This window comes from Notolepis coatsorum, assembly GCF_963971535.1.
Source record: "Notolepis coatsorum genome assembly, contig: SCAFFOLD_1347, whole genome shotgun sequence".
Taxonomy (NCBI): Eukaryota; Metazoa; Chordata; class Actinopteri; order Aulopiformes; family Paralepididae; genus Notolepis; species Notolepis coatsorum.
Genome location: NW_028174554.1, coordinates 16,499 through 39,202, shown reverse-complemented (window position 1 = coordinate 39,202; position 22,704 = coordinate 16,499). Strand labels below are relative to the sequence as shown.

General features: G+C 44.8%; 1 protein-coding gene across 1 annotated transcript in view; it reads left to right on the top strand.

The window, feature by feature from the left end:
* Nucleotides 1-22,704, top strand: part of LOC311247530 (leishmanolysin-like peptidase) — a gene marked incomplete at its 5' end in the record, with an annotated part of 45,256 nt that overhangs the window by 13,120 nt on the left and 9,432 nt on the right. The window contains 3 exon segments of the mRNA XM_084338572.1: nucleotides 3,488-3,595; nucleotides 18,675-18,862; nucleotides 22,196-22,328. Of these exon segments, the coding sequence (XP_084194698.1) occupies nucleotides 3,488-3,595; nucleotides 18,675-18,862; nucleotides 22,196-22,328 (429 nt within the window).

Below are 22,704 nucleotides of genomic sequence, written 5' to 3'. Positions count from 1 at the left end.
GTGCTAATGTTTAACTGTTCTCAGGAGAAGGTGCTAATGTTTAACTGTTCTCAGGAGGAGGTGCTAATGTTTAACTGTTCTCAGGAGGAGGTGCTAATGTTTAACTGTTCTCAGGAGAAGGTGCTAATGTTTAACTGTTCTCAGGAGGATTTGCTAATGGTTAACTGTTCTCAGGAGGGGGTGCTAATGGGTAACTGTTCTCAGGAGGAGGTGCTAACGTTTAACTGTTCTCATGAGGAGGTGCTAACGTTTAACTGTTCTCAGGAGGAGGTGCTAATTTTTAACTGTTCTCAGGAGGAGGTGCTAATGGTTAACTGTGTTCTCAGGAGGAGGTGCTATTGGTTAACTGTTCTCAGGAGGGGGTGCTAACGTTTAACTGTTCTCAGGAGGAGGTGCTAATGTTTAACTGTTCACAGGAGGAGGTGCTAATGTTTAACTGTTCTCAGGAGGAGGTGCTAATGGGTAACTGTTCTCAGGAGGAGGTGCTAATGGTTAACTGTTCTCAGGAGGGGGTGCTAACGTTTAACTGTTCTCAGGAGGAGGTGCTAATGTTTAACTGTTCACAGGAGGAGGTGCTAATGTTTAACTGTTCTCAGGAGGAGGTGCTAATGGGTAACTGTTCTCAGGAGGGGGTGCTAATGTTTAACTGTTCTCAGGAGGGGGTGCTAATGTTTAACTGTTCTCGGGAGGAGGTGCTAACGTTTAACTGTTCTCAGGAGGAGGTGCTAACGTTTAACTGTTCTCAGGAGAAGGTGCTAATGGTTAACTGTTCTCAGGAGGAGGTGCTAATGTTTAACTGTTCTCAGGAGAAGGTGCTAATGTTTAACTGTTCTCAGGAGGAGGTGCTAATGTTTAACTGTTCTCAGGAGGAGGTGCTAATGTTTAACTGTTCTCAGGAGAAGGTGCTAATGTTTAACTGTTCTCAGGAGAAGGTGCTAATGTTTAACTGTTCTCAGGAGGAGGTGCTAATGTTTAACTGTTCTCAGGAGGGGGTGCTAATGTTTAACTGTTCTCAGGAGGTGGTGCTAATGGTTAACTGTTCTCAGGAGGAGGTGCTAATGGTTAACTGTTCTCAGGAGGTGGTGCTAATGGGTAACTGTTCTCAGGAGGAGGTGCTAATGTTTAACTGTTCTCAGGAGGAGGTGCTAACGTTTAACCCTTTCAGTGCCACGGACGACATATCTCGTTTTATTAGCCCCCCCACTGAGTGCCGACGACGACAAATAATGTTTCATTGTTTTATTAGCGATCTGAAATCATATTTCATCAACCGAGTCTCCCGTTGGTACACCAGCTCCTACAGGCCCTCAGAATGGAAAAAAGCGCCCCCTATCGTCTATCCCTGTGTAACTGCAGGTCAGTCGCTTAGACTGACCTGGGATCTGTAGATATGTAGAGGCGGAGCCAGCTGGTTCCTTGTGCTGGCAAGAAGTCTGATCAACATGGAAGTCATCGCGGGACGGGAATCAGCCTGTAATATATATTCACAGCAGCCAATACTCAATCAATAAGCATGATCGATATTTGGAATGGCGATCAGGAATTGGAATGATCTTTTTCGATCATTCCATCAAGGAATCTATTTGACCAGTCTTGGGATAATCAGAGTTGTATTCGCTGAGATCTCAGCATTTACCCTATGTGTGATGTGTCTGTGTGTGCGGGATCGCTGATGAGGAAATAAGAGAATCGATTTTTCAGCTCGCGTCCATAGCGTGCATACGTACACATATACTATCGATGATCTAGCGTTTATTTGAAAACGATTCATAAATAGGCAGAAAAATTGCAGTTTTTGTGTATTCTAGAATATTCCAGTAAATGTCTTATCATGGAATCTTTATATTTTCCTTGAAAACGAGGGCTTTTCAAAATGCTATAAAACGAAAATGAACCGATAAAAAAACAATCCGCTTCGACAATGTTGACTGCAAACGAGTCGTTGATAAAGCGACGGGCAGATTAGACACATTTAATTTAAAACATAGATTAGGTGTTTTTAAGATAACATTGAAGTGGATGGTGGCATTCAACGGGTAAATCAAGGTTAAGCAACTGCTCTGAAAGTGTTAACTGTCTTCTCAGGAGGAGGTGCTAACGTTTAACTGTCTTCTCAGGAGGAGGTGCTAACGTTTAACTGTTCTCAGGAGGAGGTGCTAACGTTTAACTGTTCTCAGGAGGAGGCGCTAACGTTTAACTGTTCTCAGGAGGAGGCGCTAACGTTTAACTGTTCTCAGGAGGAGGCGCTAACGTTTAAAGCCCAACCTCCAGGTTAAACCCTACTGATCAATTATGGGTAGTTTACATCATTGATATATAATTTCATTATTTTTTTTTTTCATTTGACACCGGAAATGCCACTTTGAAAGAGTTAAAAAGGTCCACGCACGAATAACATGCACGCGCGAATCAAAAAAGCGTATCAAACGCCGACGTCACAACAGGACAACAGGTGCATATTAATGAGCCGAATCTAAAAGCTTATCAGACGCTAGCACCTAGCACGGCCGTGACGTCACTTCAGGAAACGTATGCCTTATGTCCGTCCGGGTCATAGTACTAGATCAATGGTGGCTCACTCGGTGCATCACAGTTAGCCTATATCTCCGCCGTCCCTGCTACACGCAGTCGGGACCACTACACTCACTGACGTTAGCCTATAGCCCGCCGTCCCTGCGGGTTGTTCTCTCCTCTTTGTGTGCCCCCGTCCCCGCGGAGGAGCTTGTGGACTCGACAACAGCGGCGGCCGCAGGGCGCCGGAGCCCGCAGCGCTAGTTAGCTCATAGCTATCGTGTAACACTAGCCTTTACGGGCTCGAGCACCCTACGGCTGCCGCCGCCGTCGCGTCCATGGGCCCCCCGGCAGGGCACCCGTGGGGACGGGGGGTACAGAGAGGAGAGAACCATTTTGGGTCGGCCGTTCATGCCGGCCAGCGAGCCGGATGTCGGGATATGTTGTTAGCACAATAGCTACCAAGCTAAGCTATGTTCTCTACTAACGTTATAAACACAATATGTGTACAACGACACAATGATTTACATTATTACAAATATGGTAACGTGGTTGTGGCTTTTACAAATAGTGGTTAGCTTTAGAGATGGATGGATGGCTATAATCACGGAGCAATAGTGAGGTGAAACAGATACATTTCATTCGGCTAGTAGTAGCAAGCATATATCTATGGTAGCAAGGCTCTCTGCCTGCCACTAGCTGTGTGACTCTCAGCGCCCCCTGGTGAGCCCCCTGTTGTCCTGCACCTGTTGTGACGATCATTTCGATTACACACGCATGTTATGAACCATTGATTAAAATATGCACGTGCGTGGTGATTGTGTTGGGCAGACAAAATGTTTGATTAAAAACGCTAAAACTGGGTCAATTTCAATACTTTTTTTCCCCTTCTTCATGAAAGCCACTGTTGGCCTAGTCCACATTGTTTATTGAACAAAAATACAACGTGGAGGTTGACCTTTAACTGTGTTCTCAGGAGGAGGCGCGGAGACATTTTAACTGTCCCGTCCTTGAGGGAATGGAGCTTGAGAACCAGGGAGGCCTGGGCACGGAACTCAACCACTGGGAGAAGAGACTGCTGGAGGTGTGTGTGTGTTATTATCTTAAAGTGGACTTTTCCTGTGTGTTGCATTGTTTTTGCAGAGGGGTTGTCCCAACACTGAGAACATTTTAAATATGTACATTGTGCCTTTTCTGCAGTTCAGCTGTGACTAAAACCCTCCCTCTTGAAACAAGCCATTAACTCATTCAGCGCCGGAGCTTAATCCGCGAGATGGCGCTAGTACGCCACCGCTGTAAGTCAATGGGGGCACTGCGAGATTTGCGAGTGCTTAATATATATATTTAAGCATTACATCACGAGACAGAGTGAGTTATAGAAATTAGATCACGCCTATGGGTGGTTGTTAGGCCCGAGGCGCAGCCGAGGGTCGTTGGACCCCCATAGGCGTGATCTAATTTCTATAACACACTTTGTCGTGTGATGTAATGGTTTTATACAAACGATTTCATCCAACCTTATTGCTATACAATAAACACACATTAATTGAAGATTTATTGACAACCATCCGCAGAAAAAGTAGTGCCAAAAAAAATAAAGAGAAGTTGCCTCCGTGTGGTAGCAGCTCGGAAGTGCAACTGTCTCATTAACACATCCAACTGTCTCTCACTAACACATCCAACTGTTCTCACTAACACATCCAACTGTTCTCACTAACACATCCAACTTCTCTTTTTTGTTGTTGTTGTACCTACTTTCTATAGAAGCATCTAAGAATGAAGTGGCAGTGTGTTATTGGTTTGATTGATTGAATGATTGAACATTTAATTTATGTCCGCCTTGTTTTGAACTGGTTAAGAACTGTTAAGAACTTCATTCTTAGATGCTTCTATAGAAAGTAGGTTAAAAAATAAAATAAAAATGCCCTATAGGAGGCAATTTTTTTTTGAACCTACTTTCTATATAAGCAGCTGGGAGGTGCGCTGTTTTAAGTGAGCGTGGGTTATTGAATTGATTGATTGAAATTTTTTATTAATGTCCGCCTTGTTTCAAACTGGTTAGGCTTAGGCCCTCTTTCGAAGTCGCCCTCTTTCGGTTATGCTTAGAGTTTATCTTTAGACTCATGCATTAAAGCGTTCCGTCTCCAGACTGATTTCAGTATTTTTTTTTTCTTTTTTTTTGTCAATTTGATTTGGAGTCTGACGGAATTGGCTACCTGGTATAATATGATTTGTAGATGCGTAGGGCATTTTGACCATACTAACAAATCAAACGTGAGCTTGACGCACACACGCTGCTCACAGTGCCCTCCCCCTCACAGACCCGTATCATTTGCACCGAAGATAGCAAGCGTGCAGGTCCTCTTTTAACACCACTGAAGCATTAAACAATGGCCCAGTAAACTATTCACTTTAGTTTACTACACAAGGCGTTGTCTAACGTTATCTAGCTGGCTAGCTCATAACATAATTGAAATTAGTTTTTGAAGCTGTGGCTAACGTTAGCTAGCTACCGACCTTCGGGTGGCTAATGTTAGCTACCTAGCAACTGTAGCTTGCTAATACGGGCTGTCCTGGCTGCGTGAATATTAAAGGCAACCAACTTGTGTTCGGCTTTTCTCTGATTGGCCGCGACCCCCCGTCCCCACGCGCAAGCAAGCGGCAGCCCCTCCCACGTCCCAAATGAAACCCAAGGAGCTAGCGGCAGCGCGGGCAACCAACTTGTGTACCACTACCAACCAACTTAAGCTGCTTTACCAACCAACTTGTGTTCAGCTGCGGTAGCAGTGGAGCGCTGCTGACTGATTATTATGTTTCGCGTTTTTAACAACCAACTACCAGATTCACTCGTCACTGTACATCACCTCTGTCTCTGAAGTAAAAACAAAGCCCATACAGTTATGAAATGCGCTGAACTAGAAAGCGTAACGTTATTATGTTTCGCGTTTTTAACAACCAACTACCAGATTCACTCGTCACTGTACATCACTTCAGCTCCAGCAGCAGCAGCGGCCGCGCTCCGTTGAAGCCCTTCAATGACAGAGCTCTCATATTTTGCGAATGCATAAACTATATCTTAAATTATGGCTATGTGTCTAATATGGCTGTCGCTTATCAATGACTTCGCGACAGCCATATTAGACACATCGCCATAATTTAAGATATAGTTTATGCATTCGCAAATATGAGAGCTCTGTCATTGAAGTGGGTGGTGGCAGCATTACTAACAGTAGCGATTTTTATTGTTTTGTCATGACCAAACATAATCCCAACATAGATAGGAGGTGTACTGTATGTCAAATGTCGGTCATCATCGCCATAATTTAAGATATAGTTTATGCATTCACAAATATGAGAGCTCTGTCATTGAAGTGGGTGGTGGCAGCATTACTAACAGTAGCGATTTTTATTGTTTTGTCATGACCAAACATAATCCCAACATAGATAGGAGGTGTACTGTATGTCAAATGTCGGTCATGTGGTGGAAGAGTTTAGTACAGTCACACAACAGAACACCAGTGTTTCTAGTAGATATGTTTATTAATATAAATAAACACCTCTGTCTGAACTGGTTCGAGCAGCGCGTTGGTTCGACCAGCGCTTCTGCCGCGTCTCTCAGCGGAAAAGGGCGTGTGCTAGGGCGGTCACGTGGTCGTGTGGCCAATCAGAGAAACGCTGAACGAAAAACTTAACACAAGTTGGTTGCCTTTAATATTCACGCGTCCTGGCTGGCTAACTTTTATTTCGCAATGGAGTGGACGGAGCTAACTAACTGTACAAATCGATGTGATTGGCTGAGACTGTATTTTGTACGGTTGGCTGCCTGGCTGTTGTGGATTTGGGTAGCCAGCTAGCAGCTAACATCAACTCAATGTCAACACTATGTTGACACTCGCGAGTTTGCCGACAACAATGTAACAAACAATATGGTCCGTGCGGAACCATTATCCCCAACACATAGTTATTAGCTAACGTCAGCATAATAACGTTAATGGAAGGAGTAAGCCGGCCACTAAAAAGAAAACACACGCAGTGTTCTCAGACGAAAAGGATGAGCGGCACCACCCAACAAAAGAAAGTTTCGAGAGGAATGGAAGTTTGAAGATAGCAGTGTTTCAAGAGACTGGCTAGGCTACAGTATGATGCAGGGGCTGTAGACGGTGGTGAGTTGTTAACTTGTTCTGTGTTCCGCAACTATGTCAAAAAGAAAAACAGAAACAACACATTTGTCATTGTCGTGTTACTTCACAGTACAAATATGTGAGTCCTCTGCTGTGGTTGTGAGTATCCTTTATTAGCTTAACTCTGTAGCAACATCACACAGGTGTATCTGTAGACGGTCTCCTCCCCCACTGTATGTATCTTTTTTCTCCCACCCACCCACCCTAATGTACAGTCTCCTCCCCATCATAATGTATATAATCTCTGTTAGGATCTATGGGTAACAGTACAGTATATTTGCATATCGTATATGTCACAAATGTAACATTACTATATACCTGTAGTATGTCATGTATGTCCCTATGCCATAAATGTTGTGTACTGTATGTCATAAATGTCACTATGAATTGAAAATGGGGGACCCTGATGTAAACAAGACAAACGTCTTTCTCTGGTCTGCATCCCCTTAACACTTTCTCTGCCAAGGACGCCTAAACTCGTCATTCTCCGCCATGCTCATTCTGCCAATGACGCAGTAACACGTCATTGAGATCAATATTTCAAAAATCTGTGATCGCAATCATATTTTTCCCCCGGAGACTTGAGATCTACTGTTGATCCCCTCTCAACTCTCCAACGGATCGCCCAAACCGGAAACCGGAAACGGAAGCTGGTGCTCATTCCAATTCGGTCCGATCACTCGCTAATAGTCCCGGGACTCGAGCTAGACACAATGGATAGCAATCCGTTACCAATAACTCGATAAACAACATGATTTGGACGTATATACTATTATACAACCTGGAGATGGATCGCATATTTCAACATCCCATAATAGGAATATTTTTGCTCCACGCTCATCGCCCAACGCTACGAGGAAGCTACGGTGAGTTTCAGCGTTTTTTTTTAACGTGTTCGATACAAACTGCTCTAATGATCATATCACCCACACTAGATGAATCATCTAACGTTGGCCACGGAATTATAAACGACCCCCCCTCCCCCCCATCCGGTCAACATCAGATGATAAGTAGTAACTTCTAGAAGCACGTCCATTTGAAAAAAAGAAATTTCTCGCGCCGATCGCTATCAAACTGTATACAATCATCAATATAATGCATTTAGGGCTATAAATCACGTTCTGCAGAAAGCTGCAGAAAACGATAAAAACATACTTATACTTTAGACCGTATTTTAGTATGAATATGTGAATGAAAAAGTATAACGTTGCTACACCCTGAACAATAGATACTTGATGTTGAATGGGCCATAGTAATGTCAATTTAGCAATACAATTAAAAAAGTTATAGCCCTGCAAAGAAGGGGAACTTCTCCATAGACAAATAGAGCTGGCAGAGGATGGTATAATGATGTACATAAGCCTGGCGAAGAAAGTGTTAACAATTGTGTGTATTGAGCCGTACTGTATTGTACCCATTCTGCAATCTGTTAAATATTGATTGATTGTTATAACAGATTGCAGAATGAGTACAATACAGTACAGCTCAATACACACAATTGTTAAGGGGTTGCAGACCAGAGAAAGACTTTCCTCTTGTTTACATCAGGGTCCCCCATTTTCAATTCATCATAACATATATGACATACATGACATACAGATAGATAATACTGCTACATCTATACATTTATGACATACCAGATTTACAAATACAGTATTGTTTGTGATACAATAAGAGTCTAAAAAAGATAGTATATACATTTGACGAAGAAACTGTACATTGGAGGTGGTTGGGGGGGAAGGGTTGGGTAGGCGGGGTGGGGGGGTAACTGTTAGGGATGGGTACCTTTCACATTTGAACCGATACCGGTACCTGTGAATCGATACCGGTACCCAACGGTACCTTTTTTCGGTACTTTAGTCTCAAGAAATTTAATTTACCTACCTCAGTCGTAAAAAAAAAATCCAAACTTCAAATAACTACAATTTCGACAGTTTTCGGCTTGTCATTGCTCCGACTGCTTTGTTGTTGAATCAAGTCAAATCCCAGGTAAGCATATATTGTGCGTGTGAACGTTGACATGAAAAAAAAAAGTTAAAAAAAAGTTAAAAAAATAATAATTGAGACCTGGCGCTGCTCTGATGGCTGCCTTTCTGATCGCTCCGACGAGACTGTGCTTTATTTTGTTAATTTTTATAGTATTAGGAGTTTTATTTGCACCAACTGTTGGTGCATTATATGTGTATGACCGTCAGTCAATCATTGACATTGGATTAAGAAAAACTTACCGTTTGGATTGCTCTCTGGATCGGATCGCTGAACAGCAGAAATGGCCCGCCGAGATCCTTTGTTATGCCGGCCATGGACAAGACCACCAGAAGCCGCCGCGAAGACGAGGAAAGAGAGCCGGGGTCCGGAACAGACTGAGATCCAGACGACACCGTACACCACTTCCCAGTATATTGCTAGCCAATGTACAATCAATAGACAATAAACTGGATGACATCCGAGCAAGGATTCAATATCAAAGAGACGTTAGGGACTGCAATGTCCTTTGCTTCACCGAAACATGGCTAACACCGGAGGTTCCAGATCACGCGATTCAACCAGCGGATCACTTCTTTATCCATAGGAAGGATCGGACACAATCAGAGTCCGGTAAACAACGTGGTGGAGGTATTGCCTTCATGTTTAACAAAAATTGGAGTGATCCAACGAATGTGAAGGAATTATCCAATCACTGCTCCCCAGAACTGGAATATATAACCATCAAGTGTCGTCCTTTCTTCCTCCCGAGGGAGTTAACGGCGATCATCCTGGTCGGAGTGTATATTCCACCGCAAGCCAACAACAACGCCGCGCTCTCCAGACTCCATGACGAGGTAAATAGTATACAAGCGACGAACGTTAACGCCGCCATTTTGGTACTGGGAGATTTCAATAGCGCCAATCTGAGAAAGGTATTGCCTGATTTCTACCAGCATGTGACTTGCAACACCAGAGGCGGTAACATCCTAGATCACTGTTACACGCAATTTAAAGGTGGCTACAAGGCTCATTCTGATAGTGGCTTTGGCAAGTCAGATCACGCATCCACTTTCCTTACACCAAAGTACAGACAAAGAATTAAAAGTACTCCCGTAGTCTCGCGAGAGGTGCAGAAATGGGATGTGACGTCAGAGGATACGATCCGGTCAGTGTTTCACAACACAGACTGGATTGTATTCCGCGACACAGATAACATTAATGCCTACACGGAGACAGTGCTGGACTATGTCTGTACTAGGGTGAAAGAAACAATCCCCACTACCAAAATGAAAGTTTACCCAAATCAAAAACCCTGGGTAGACAAATCCGTCCGTGAAGCTCTGAGAGAGCGCACCAAAGCATACAATGACGGCCTAGTGGCAGGCAACATGAATGACCACAAGGTGGCGCAACACAACGTAAGGAGGACAGTGTCAGAGGCCAAACGGCGCTACAGGGATAAAATTGAACTCCAGTTTGAACAAGCTGACTCTAGAGCTATGTGGCAGGGGCTCAAAACGATGACAGACTACAAAGGCGCCTCCCTCAAACTGAACAGTGACATCTCCTTAGCAAACGACCTCAATACCTTCTATGCGAGGTTTGATGCTGGTAATAACAACACCAGCTCACAAGCCTCGGCAATGGGGGGGGGGGGTCGGCTGCTGATGGAGGCGCAGTGTTCAGGGTAACAGAGCATGAGGTGAGGCGGACCTTTAAAAAAGTGAATATCAGGAAGGCAGCAGGTCCGGACGGCATCCCCGGCCGCGTCCTAAAAGTCTGTGCCGACCAACTGGCCCCAGTATTCACTGACATATTTAACCTGTCCTTAGAACAGGCTGTCATCCCCACCTGCCTGAAGAAGTCCACTATTATCCCTGTACCCAAAAAATCCAAGCCTGCTTGCCTCAACGACTACCGCCCTGTAGCTCTCACCTCCATAGCCATGAAGTGCTTTGAGAAGCTAGTAAAGGGCTACATCTGCTCCTCCCTCCCCATCAACATGGACCCCCTGCAATTTGCATACCGCCCCAACAGGTCCACGGAGGACGCCATATCCCATGTGCTGCACACAGCAGCATCACACCTGGACAAGAGGCAGGGGAACTATGTGAGAATGCTATTCATCGACTACAGCTCGGCATTCAATACCATAGTCCCCTCCATACTCATAGCCAAGCTCAGGGACCTGGGCTTGGGCTATGACCTCTGCCAGTGGGTCTTGGACTTCCTGACTGGCAGACCCCAGGTGGTGAGAGCAGGCAACTGCACCTCCTCATCCATCACCCTCAACATAGGGGCCCCCCAGGGCTGTGTTCTGAGTCCCCTCCTCTACTCCCTGTACACACACGACTGTGGCTCAGCGGAGTAGCAATACAATCGTCAAATTTGCTGACGACACAGTGGTGGTGGGCCTGATCTCTGCCAACGACGAGAGGGCCTACCTGGAAGAGGTCAAGGTCCTGGCGGGATGGTGCCAGGAAAACAGCCTCTCCCTGAACGTCAGCAAAACAAAGGAGATGATTGTGGACTTCAGGAGGTCGGGGGTCAAGGACTACAGCCCCCTCAGCATCGACGGGGCACCGGTTGAGAGAGTCAACAGCTTCAAGTACCTCGGAGCCCACATATCCGAGGACTTGACATGGACCATACACATTAACAGTGTGGTGAAGAAGGCACGACAACGCCTCTACTTCCTCAGGCGCCTAAGGAAGTTCCAAGTCAGCCAGAAGATCCTTAAGAACTTCTACTCATGTACAATAGAGAGCATCTTGACCGGCAACATCACCTCCTGGTTTGGGAATAGCACTGCAAAAGACCAAAGCAGACTACAAAGAGTGACACGTTCAGCCGAACGCACAATTGGAGGGGGGCTCCCCACCCTCCAGAACATTTACTACAAGCGTTGCAAGGGGAAGGCTAAGAGAATTATTAAGGACTCGAGCCACCCGAACAACTGCCTCTTTGAACTGCTGCCGTCAGGCAAGAGATACAGGAGTCTCAAGGCGAGCACAGAAAGACTCAGAAGTAGCTTCTATCCCCAGGCCATCAGGCTGCTAAACGAACAATGAATGAACACTACACAACAACAACCACCAAACACACATAGCACACACATCCACACGCACACACTCACTTTAAACAAACACACTGTAGCACCCACTACACACACTTTATAGCACACACCCACTTTAAACAAACACACTGTAGCACCCACTCCCCACACTTTATATTTATGGATGAAGGATTGCACTACAACTCGTACACCTTACTGTAAATTGTACCTAAAATTGTACCTCATCCCATTTCTGCTTTGCACTAGATAGTACTGTACATTAGTACACTGCATAGTATTGTGTATTGTATATTATATGGTAACTCAGAACATTGTACATATGTCTATACCGAACAACTGTGACCTCATTTTCTTCTTCTAAATTCATGCTATATTATGTTATTATGTTATTTGATACTATCTTGTCTAGCACAGTCTCTGGAGCGTAACAGTAAGAAGCATTTTGTATGAAAGTATTCTGTACTTCTGTATGACAACTATTAAAGAACTTGAGAACTTGAACTTAATAATAATTTTATTTTTTTTTATTTTTTTTGGTTTCTCACTTGATTCGATACTCGGTAGTACCGACGTGTTTAGGTTCGGTACCTCAAAACTACCGAATTCAGTACCCATCCCTAGTAACTGTACATTGGAGGTGGTTGGGGGGGGAGGGTTGGGTAGGCGGGGTGGGGGGGTAACTGTACATTGGATTATCGACGAAACCGAAACAAGTAGGCTCCCTTAAAATGCCAACGCTAAAGAAATACAGTGGAGGTTAAAATAAGAATATGACTTGGCCTGAAAAAAAGTTCAGTCAGGAATTTTTTTTTGCTTTAATCCCTGAGTCTTTAGAGCAGGGCGATAGACCACCAGCCCTGATTCCAAACTCTAAGCATAACCAACTTCGAAAGAGGGTGACTTCGAAAGAGGGCCTAAGCCTAACCAGTTTGAAACAAGGCGGACATTAATAAAATGTTCAATCAATCAATCAATTCAATAACCCACGCTCACTTACAACCAGGCGCGGAACTTTGTTCCTAGCGGTGGGGGGGACATATTAGGGGGCGTGGTCAGTGACGTCGCAGGGGGGGGGGGGGGGTAGGGGGGGGCGCCCCCCCTTCCCATTTTTTTTTTTTCTAATACCAGGTGTGCAATACGCATTTTCCCAGGCGGTGGCGCCTCTTGTAAGAAGTGGTCATCGTGGAGCCAGGGCTTGTCCAGCTGCACGTCCGCTAATTTAATATAATGATACTAGTGAATTTTTTTTAACTCTGTCAAAATAAACAAGCTGCATAGGCATAATAAACTGTAAGCGACATATACATGTTTGCACTGTCTTTTTTCTATTATAAAGTGCCTCTCGAGACTCGGGTCCATAATAACACATAACAGATCAGTCATTTGATTGTAATGCAGGTGCTCGCATTATAAATCGAATGTATGCGAGACAAACAATGTAATCGTTTTGATGCATACATCTCTGCCCAGCCTACCCCACCTGTTGCTGTTGCGCCCCCGCACAGAGAGACCCATATCCCCGCACCAGAACGCTACGACGGGGACGTCTCTAAATGTCATGCCTTTATTTTTCAATATTCACTAGTATTCGGACAACAGCCGCACACTTAAAGTGATACATCTAAAATCGCTTACCTTACCTGTCGGGGGTCCAGGACTCCTGCGTTAGAATGGGCGACAGGCAGCTCTCCACTTCCCTCTGCAATTCGTTCCCTGCATACATCGCAAAAGGTATTTGACCACCCTCCCGGGGGCTCGGATAGTTCTTGTAACTGCCTCCGTGTTCAAGTTTAAGTTAAGTATGATGTCATAGACTATGTCAAATGTCATGACTCATAGTAGAATCGGCTGGCTTGTTCGCCATCCGCCAGGTAAACCGCAGATATATTCCTTTACTGCGAATTGAGAGCGTCCCAAAAATGATTCCAGGCCGCTATTTCTTTACCAACGGATTTCCAGTTCCGCGTTGACGCTTCCAGGCCGCGTCTATTCGAATCCCAATTGGTTCATGCGTCGGCTACACGCTGCTTTAATAACACTGCATTATCGAGACAGCGCCCCTATGACTTTGAGTGGCAATGAATTCCAAGAGTAGGGTAAATCTGCAGTGCCGGCACTGTGTAGTAGCGAGTCACAGTGCTGGCCGCCAGGCCGCACTGTTGCAGCGGTTTGAAACATGGGGGGGACAAATACTGCATTCTGAAATCATGCTGGGGACATTTTCCGGGGACCCCCCCGCAAGTTACGCCCCTGCTTACAACAGCGCACCTCCGTGTGAGCTTGTGTTATTGGTTTGATTGATTGATTGCTTGACATTTTTATTAACACTTTGGTTGCCTTGGGTTAAATTAATGATATACCATAGATTGCCAGCGCTATTTGTCTATGGAGAAAGTCCCCTTCTTTGCAGGGCTATAACTTTTTAAATTATATTGCTACATTGCCATTATTAGGGCCCATTCAAAGTCCTATATGTATTGTTCATTGTGTAGCAACGTTAAACTTTTTCATTCACATATTCATAGTAAAGTATGGTCTAATGTATAAGTATGTTTTCATCTCTTTCTGCAACTTTCTCCAGAACGTGATATATAGCCCCAAATGCATTATATTGATGATGAAATACAGTTTGATGGCAATCAGCGCGATATAAAAAATTCCAACTAGACGTACTTCTAGAAGTTACTACACGTCATCTGATGTTGACCGGATGGGCGAGGGGGCGTTTATAATTCCGTGGGCAGCGTTATACCAATCATCTAATGTGGGTCAAATGTTGATAAAAGCAGTTAGTATCGAAGATGGTAACGTTACACGCTGAAACTCACCCCAGTCTCCGCGCGCCGTTGGGCGATCATCGTCGAGTAGACATTTTATCATTATGGGATATATTATTACCCGGTCCATCTCCAGCTTGTATAATGGTATATACGTCCAAATCATGTTGTTTATCGAGTTATTGGCAATCGATCGCTATGTAGAGTGACGAGCTAGAATGCCGGAACATATACCGAGTGCCCGGAAGTAATAGGGCCGACCAGCAAAACCTCTACTGCGCTTCCTGTTAAGCGGTTGCGCCGATCGGCCACCAGATGGCGCTCCTGAACCGCCAGAGAGCTCAGTGGGTCCTGCTGGTGGACCTCAGGCCAGCGGAGGGGGAATATGAATCCGATTCCAGATTTTTGAAATATTGATATAAGGACGCTGTACAGCGTCCCCCGGCAACTTTAGCATGGCCAGCAATGACGCTGTAAAGCGTTTTTAGGCAGTCAAAGTGTTAACACTGAAATGCATGTCCGAATGGCATCTAACAGACTTTGCACGATATTTATTTTGTTCCACAATGACTCATGACCCAACAATTACATAATCCAACATTGTGTAAGAAACTAACACATTTGCCGTGACAGAATCGTTTTAGATTTAGTCGTTATGACGCTTTCAACATATCCATTCATAAAGATTATTGTCAGCCATCTTGCTGTCATTTCTAAAACCACGAACGGCGGAGTGATTGTAATTCGGTTGTGGGCGGGTTCTGGGATCACAGGCGGGGGTTATAAGAAATAACCACGTTTGTGGGCGGCTAGGTGGCGCAGTGGCCAACGCAGGATATGCTGGGTTCGAGCCCAGCTCTCGGCGTTGCTACTAGCTTGGCTGGTCGTTCATACTAATACAATTGGCAGTATTAGGGGGTGGGAAGCTGGTGGGTGGGGATCGGACGTTGTGGACAGCGACTCCTACAGGTCGGTTGGTGCGCCTGCGCAGTAGAATCAGGAAGCGACAAGGGCGGCGTGTCCCTCCCACGCAGACCCTCGCCGCTGAGAGATCGCGCTGTGCAGGTGAAAAGATGCAACGGCTGCCTCCTCGAGTACCGGAGGGGACACGTGATGCAAGGCTTCGTCCACATTGCAGCCGGCTTGTGGGAGGCATGGCCTAACAACGTTTGAGACAGGGGAGGGTAGAATTGGACAATACGAAATTGGGGACGGGAGAAAAATAGAAAAATGGGGAGAAAAAGTAGATAAAAAAAATAAAAAATAACCACGTTTAACTTGACTGTTTCAGCCAATCAGAATCGAGAAATTTGCATGCCATTGTATAACTTAAATTATAGCTATGAGGGGTGGCGCAGCGGACATTGCGCTCGTCACCAACACAAGAGACACCGGGTTCGACTCCGGCTGTCGGCGCTGCCTCCGGCTTGGGCCAGTCGTCATACTAATTCAATTGGCAGAATTAGCGGGTGGTAGTCGATGGGTGGTAATCTGGACGTTGTGGACAGCGACTCCTACAGGTCGGTTGGGGATGCCTGCACAGCAGAGACAGGAAATGGCGGGGGTAGTGTGAGCCTCCCACACGTTACACCTCGCCAATGAGAGTCCGCGCTGGCAGGTGAAAAGATGTGACAGGCTGCCTCCTCGTGTACCGGAGGGGACACGTGATGCAAGGCTTCTATCCTCCCTACAACTGGCCAGTGGGGGGCATATGCGAGCAACGTTCAAGACAGGGGAGGGGAGAATTTGCACAATGGAATTGGGATGGGAGAAAAATTGAAAAAGAGGAGAAAAAAGTGGATAAAAAAATTATAGCTATGGGTCTAATACACCCGTCGATTATCAGTGAGTTGCTTCCAGTCAACATTATATTTCCGTTTTATAGCGTTTTGAATATGAGTATAACTTTGGGTGCTTCTGAGTAATTCTAGAGAAAGACGCGATAATAGCGTTTTAGTGGAATACACTAAACATGTTGTCATTTTTCGCCTGATTATCAAATCTTCCTGAAATCAACGCTAGATCATCATTATTATCCTTCCTCATGCAAAAATGAAAAGAGCCCTGGACCGCGGGGCTCCGCCGCCGCCTCCTCCCACTCAACGGCACACAGCCACACACACACACACACACACACAGAGACAGTGTCGATCGGGGTAGAAATAAATATCAGATCAACGATCAAATTTATATATAGTGTTCTTACCTTGTATCTGATGTAATACAAAAGAAATAATCCAATTATCTGATCGCCATTTGAAGTACCGTGCCACATTCAACAGCATTGCATATTGAGGGGGGGGGGGGTGGGGGACAGCCTCGCAGATGTATAGTTGAAACAGGTTACCTTGCCTGAGTATTTAAACCCCGCCCGCACGGCTTGGATTGTCCCAGAAAAGAAACTACACCATTCCCAGTGGAGTGCAATACCAGCTGGAAGGCGTAGGCGGCGGTATTTGCCCTTTTGCGAGCTCAGACCCATTCCCAACGATAACATCAGGCTGGATGGATGAAAATGAATGGATATCGCTAATAAAAGAAATAACGATTAAAACCCGACTATACTCGTGATTGGCGCTCAAGCGATGGCGAGTTAACCCGACTATCATAGTGACTGGCGCTGAATGAGTTAAGAATTGCAGCCACAATCTGCGTAGTTACTAACGTGTGTGTATGTATAAGATGTCTTGATAGAATGTGTGTACAAGATGGCGGCTCATGCGTAAATCTTATTTTTTCTACCTACGGTTGAACCTAAAATATGTTTCTGACAACATGTTTCACAACAAGATTGCTGCATTGGATGCTGGATCTTGAGTCATATCTGATCTGCAACGTCTAGTCTAAAATTTTGATCTGAATTCCGTTCCACGGAACAGGCTCACGCACCACTGCTGGATGTATTTGTACAATAAAAGCAGCCTGCTCCTTACAGCCCGATGAGAACAGGACTGAAACGAAGAGGTATAGAGGCTGCTAGAATGCATAATCAGAGTTTCTTTCTTAACTCATTCAGAGCCACGCCCCTTTGACCATATTAGGGCTAGCGTGCCAATAAGGAAGTCAGTGGGAGGACGGGGACATTTGTGAATGCTTAAACTATATCTTAAATGATGGCTATGGGTCTAAAACACCCCTCGCTTATCAATGACTTGCTTGCAGTCAACATGTACGAAACGGATTGTTTTTTCATTGGTACATTTCCGTTTTATACCATTTTGAATACGAGTATAGTTTTGGAGATGTCTAGTAATTCCAGAAACATTTCGCGATAATAGCCCTTTACTGGAATACACAACACGTTGTCATTTTTCGGCTGATTTATGAATAGTTTTCAAATAAACGCTAGATTATCGATAGTATATGTGTACTTATGCACGCTAGAGAAGTGGGCTGAAAAATCGATTATCCATGCCGTGGTCAGCGCTAACGTTACGCGCACATGCACACACACACACACACACACACACACACACACACACACACACTGCTGCGATGGCGGAGAAAAAAACATCTGATTAACCCAAGACTGGTAACATAGACTCCTTACCTCACATCAGATGTTCTGCAAAAAGATTTATCCAATTCCTCATCGCCATTCCAAATATTGATTGCGTTTATTGTTCGATTGCTATAGTCCAAAACACATAATCGAAAGCTGCTCCTAGCCTCCCCAGTGAATGTGGTAACAGATACTGCATGCCCGAGAAGGGAAACCCCGGGAGCAGAGTTTTTTTCTGATGCACAGTCCCACCCAATCCAATCCAATGATGTGCAATACCATCCAGGAGACGATAGGCGGCGGTATTTGCCCTTTTCGAGCTCAGACCCATTCCCAATGATAACGTCAGGCTGGATGGATGAAAAATTTATGGATATTGCTAATAAAAGAAATAACGATTAAAACCCGAGTTTTCTCGGGTCTTGGCACTCAACGCATGGCGAGTTAACCCGACTGATCTCGTGGTTGGCACTGAATGGGTTAAAAGACATGTTTAGGGACCTCAAAGACTTATATTTACTTCAATATCAAAAATACTAACTTGTTGAAAATGACAAAAATATATCCTCTTTAATAATAATGACAACTACAGTAATTTGTATAATAATAATAATAATAGTGATGATGATGATAATGATGAATGAATCTCTGTCCTCCAGAACGAGGCGATGACCGGCTCCCACACCCAGAACCGAGTGTTCTCCAGGCTGACTCTGGCCATCATGGAGGACACAGGCTGGTACCGGGCCAACTACAGCATGGCCCAGAGACTGGACTGGGGCCGCAGCCTGGGCTGTGACTTTGTCATGAAGAGCTGCAAGTTCTGGATGGACAGACAGAGACAGAGGTCAGAGAGACAGACAGAGACAGAGGTCAGAGAGACAGACAGAGACAGAGGTCAGAGAGACAGACAGACAGACAGACAGACAGACAGACAGACAGACAGACAGACAGACAGACAGACAGACAGACAGACAGACAGACAGAGGTCAGAGAGACAGACAGACAGAGACAGAGGTCAGAGAGACAGACAGAGGTCAGAGAGACAGACAGACAGAGACAGAGGTCAGACAGACAGACAGACAGACAGACAGACAGACAGACAGACAGACAGACAGACAGACAGACAGACAGACAGACAGACAGACAGACAGAGGGACAGACAGACAGAGGTCAGAGGGACAGACAGAGGTCAGAGAGACAGACAGACGGACGGAGACAGAGGTCAGAGAGACAGACACACTGATAGATACACAGACAGACACAGAGGTCAGACAGACAAACATCATCATCAACCTTTTTTTATTCTCGAAATTACAATTGAGGTCACCCTCAATTTCAATGTCGTCGAGACTTTACAGACATTTCAATGCACACATTTCTACAATATAACAATAATAAATATGAATAACTATCTATATCAGGGGTGGCCAACCAGTCAGAGACTAAGAGCCACAAAATGTACTGTGGTACCACAAAGAGCCACACCATATACCAGCGTTTCTCAACCTTTTTTTTCAGTCACGGCACCCTTCATGTGTTTATAGGTCTCACCCTCTGGCCTTAATGTATTTTTTATTTGGGCATCACAGGGTTAAAAGTACCCTGTGAGACCCACGGTTGCAAAATTACAAAATCACTTTTAGCTAGGGATGCTCGATATTTGCTTTTTTACCGATACCGATATAGTCCAACTCTTAATTTCCAATACCGATATCAACCGATACTGATATATGCAGGGTTCTCCCCCCCCCAAAAAAACTGAATAAAAAAAAACTGAAAAAACTGGAAAAAAAACGGAATAATATCTCTTGTCGTGGAATTAACACAACATTATGCATACTTTTGACAATAAATAAAATCAGAATCTGTTCTTACTTGCTTGCCTGCGTAAATAAAGGTTAAATAAAATGTAAAAAAAAAAGTATATATATTTTTTTTTAAACCGATACCGATATTTTCCGATATCACATTTTAATGCCAATATCGGCCGATAATATTGGTAGGCCGATAATCGGACATCCCTACTTTTAGCCATTTAAAAAAAGAATGTTTATTTAAAAAATGTTAAGCACATATAGTCAATTGGTCCTGTTGTTCAGCCTCACAATGCTATTTGATAGTAAATGTGTTTATACGTTCCACCCTCTGGCCTCTGAAGTTGCTATGTCTTTTTAATTTGGGCCTCACAGGGTTAACCTCTTAAGCCCGAGATATACAGTAAAAGTGTATATTTTCAGCATTACGTTTGTTTACCAATTATTTTAACTGTTATTAGTGAAATACACGATTATAGAAATCTCAGGGCATTGAGTCGGGAACCGGCGCATATTGACAGGAGGAAGTGGCACAGCCAAAAGTGAGTGTAGTCTTTTGAAGGAAGAGACTCAGGGCTTTCGAATTTCGAAAAACTACCCTACCCAGCTCACACCAGCCCCTGCCAATCATCTGACTTCTGGATTTACTTTTTTATTTCTCTTTATTTTTTGGTATTATCTCCCAAAAACCTGAACATTATTGCCATAAAACAGAACGCAGTTAGTTTCTCTACCTTTCTGTGAACGTCTTGCAAAAAACGGTGTTGCAATACGATGAAAAATGGTGGAGAAATTATAAAAAAGATGGCAGAATTCAGTACTGTATCTACAAAACCTTCTGTTTAATCATCTTCCCTTTATTCATTTGCTTAGATTTTTCAGGTCTGGTCAATTTTAGCATGGTGTTATTCACAGTCAAAGATAATTTTTTTTTTTTTTTTAAATAGAATTGATATTCTCCTTTGGTTCATTACAATTTACTCAAGCCTAGTAACAGACACACTATTTCTGAAACTGATCCATATATGTCCCTAGATTCAGATACCAAGAACATGCAAATGGACCATTTAATTTTTTTTAAATGTTTATTCTACGTCCTTATGGAATGAGTGGCATAAAAAAAAAAAAATGTATGGATGGAAGAGCCGCACATTGACGGGCAAAGAGCCGCATGCGGCTCGCAAGCCGCGGGTTGGCCACCCCTGATCTATATAGTACTGTCTTCACACATGGACTGCAGTCCAGAGTGCACCACAGCAAGTATAAAATGAACATAGGCATAAAGTCAGCACACAAATTGACAAAATAATAAATTATATATATATATATACATAAGAATAGGTATAAAAGACAATAAAAGTAGTACAATGTAAACGTGCAGACTTAAGAATAGGCATACAATAAGTACAATAGTACAATGTTGCTCGAAGGCATGTGAACCCCCCCGGAACAGTCAGTCCCCCAAACACCCCACACATCAATCCCTACCACATCCCCATCCAAGACACCCTCCCCCCCATTAAAGCACGCCATGACCGAAGGAAAACGCAAACAGCCCGCACGCCACTCAGACCGCCATGCACAGCGTTGGGAAATGCCACCCCTGCGGGCCGCCCCATCTCCCCCGGCCCCGGTGCTCCCGCCACCACGAGGAAAAACAGCAAATCCCACGCCCCCACCCCCAAACTCCACAGAGGAATGACAGGCCACGCGCCCCAGGACCCGCAGCCACGCCAAGGGAGACACGACCCCACACACTCAAGCAGACGGACACAGCGGCCAAATGAGAAGACATGCAGGATCGGGACGGCCCGAGACAACACCCCCGGGACACAGACGGAGACAGAGGACAGACAGACAGAGACAGATGGAGACAGATGGAGACAGAGGACAGACAGACAGAGACAGATGGAGACATAGGACAGACCGATGGAGACAGAGGTCAGACAGACAGACAAACATACAGATGGAAACAGAGGACAGACAGACAGACAGACAGACAGACAGACAGATGGAAACAGAGGACAGACAGACAAACAGACAGATGGAAACAGAGGACAGACAGACAGATGGAAACAGAGGACAGACAGAGACAAAAAAACAGATGGAAACAGTTGTCGTTGTTGTTCCTGCAGGCGTCATGCAGTGACCCCCTACTGTGTTGTTCCTGCAGGCGTCATGCAGTGACCCCCTACTGTGTTGTTCCTGCAGGCGTCATGCAGTGACCCCCTACTGTGTTGTTCCTGCAGGCGTCATGCAGTGACCCCCTACTGTGTTGTTCCTGCAGGCGTCATGCAGTGACCCCCTACTGTGTTGTTCCTGCAGGCGTCATGCAGTGACCCCCTACTGTGTTGTTCCTGCAGGCGTCATGCAGTGACCCCCTACTGCGACACGGTGCGAGCCACTCCTCTGCAGCTGACCTGCAGGCAGGACCAGCTGGCCGTGGCTGTCTGCAACCTGCAGAACTACACACAACGCCTACCTGTGGAGTACCAGGTACACACACACACATTATACACACATACACACACACACACACACACACACACACGTACATACATACATACATACATACATACATACATACATACATACATACATACATACATACATACATACATACATACATACATACATACATACATACATACATACATACATACATACTACATACCCTTGAGCAAGGCACTTAACCCCCAACTGCTCCAGTGGAGTTGCCCAGTGGCCAACGGTGTCAGACTGTGGTTGTACTGGGCAGCTCCCAGGTATGAATGGAACTGTGTGAATGTGAAGCAGGGCGTAGCTGAAAAAGAGCATCTGTGCTCAGCGAACCTACCCTGGGTAAATAAAGGTTAAACAATACATACATACA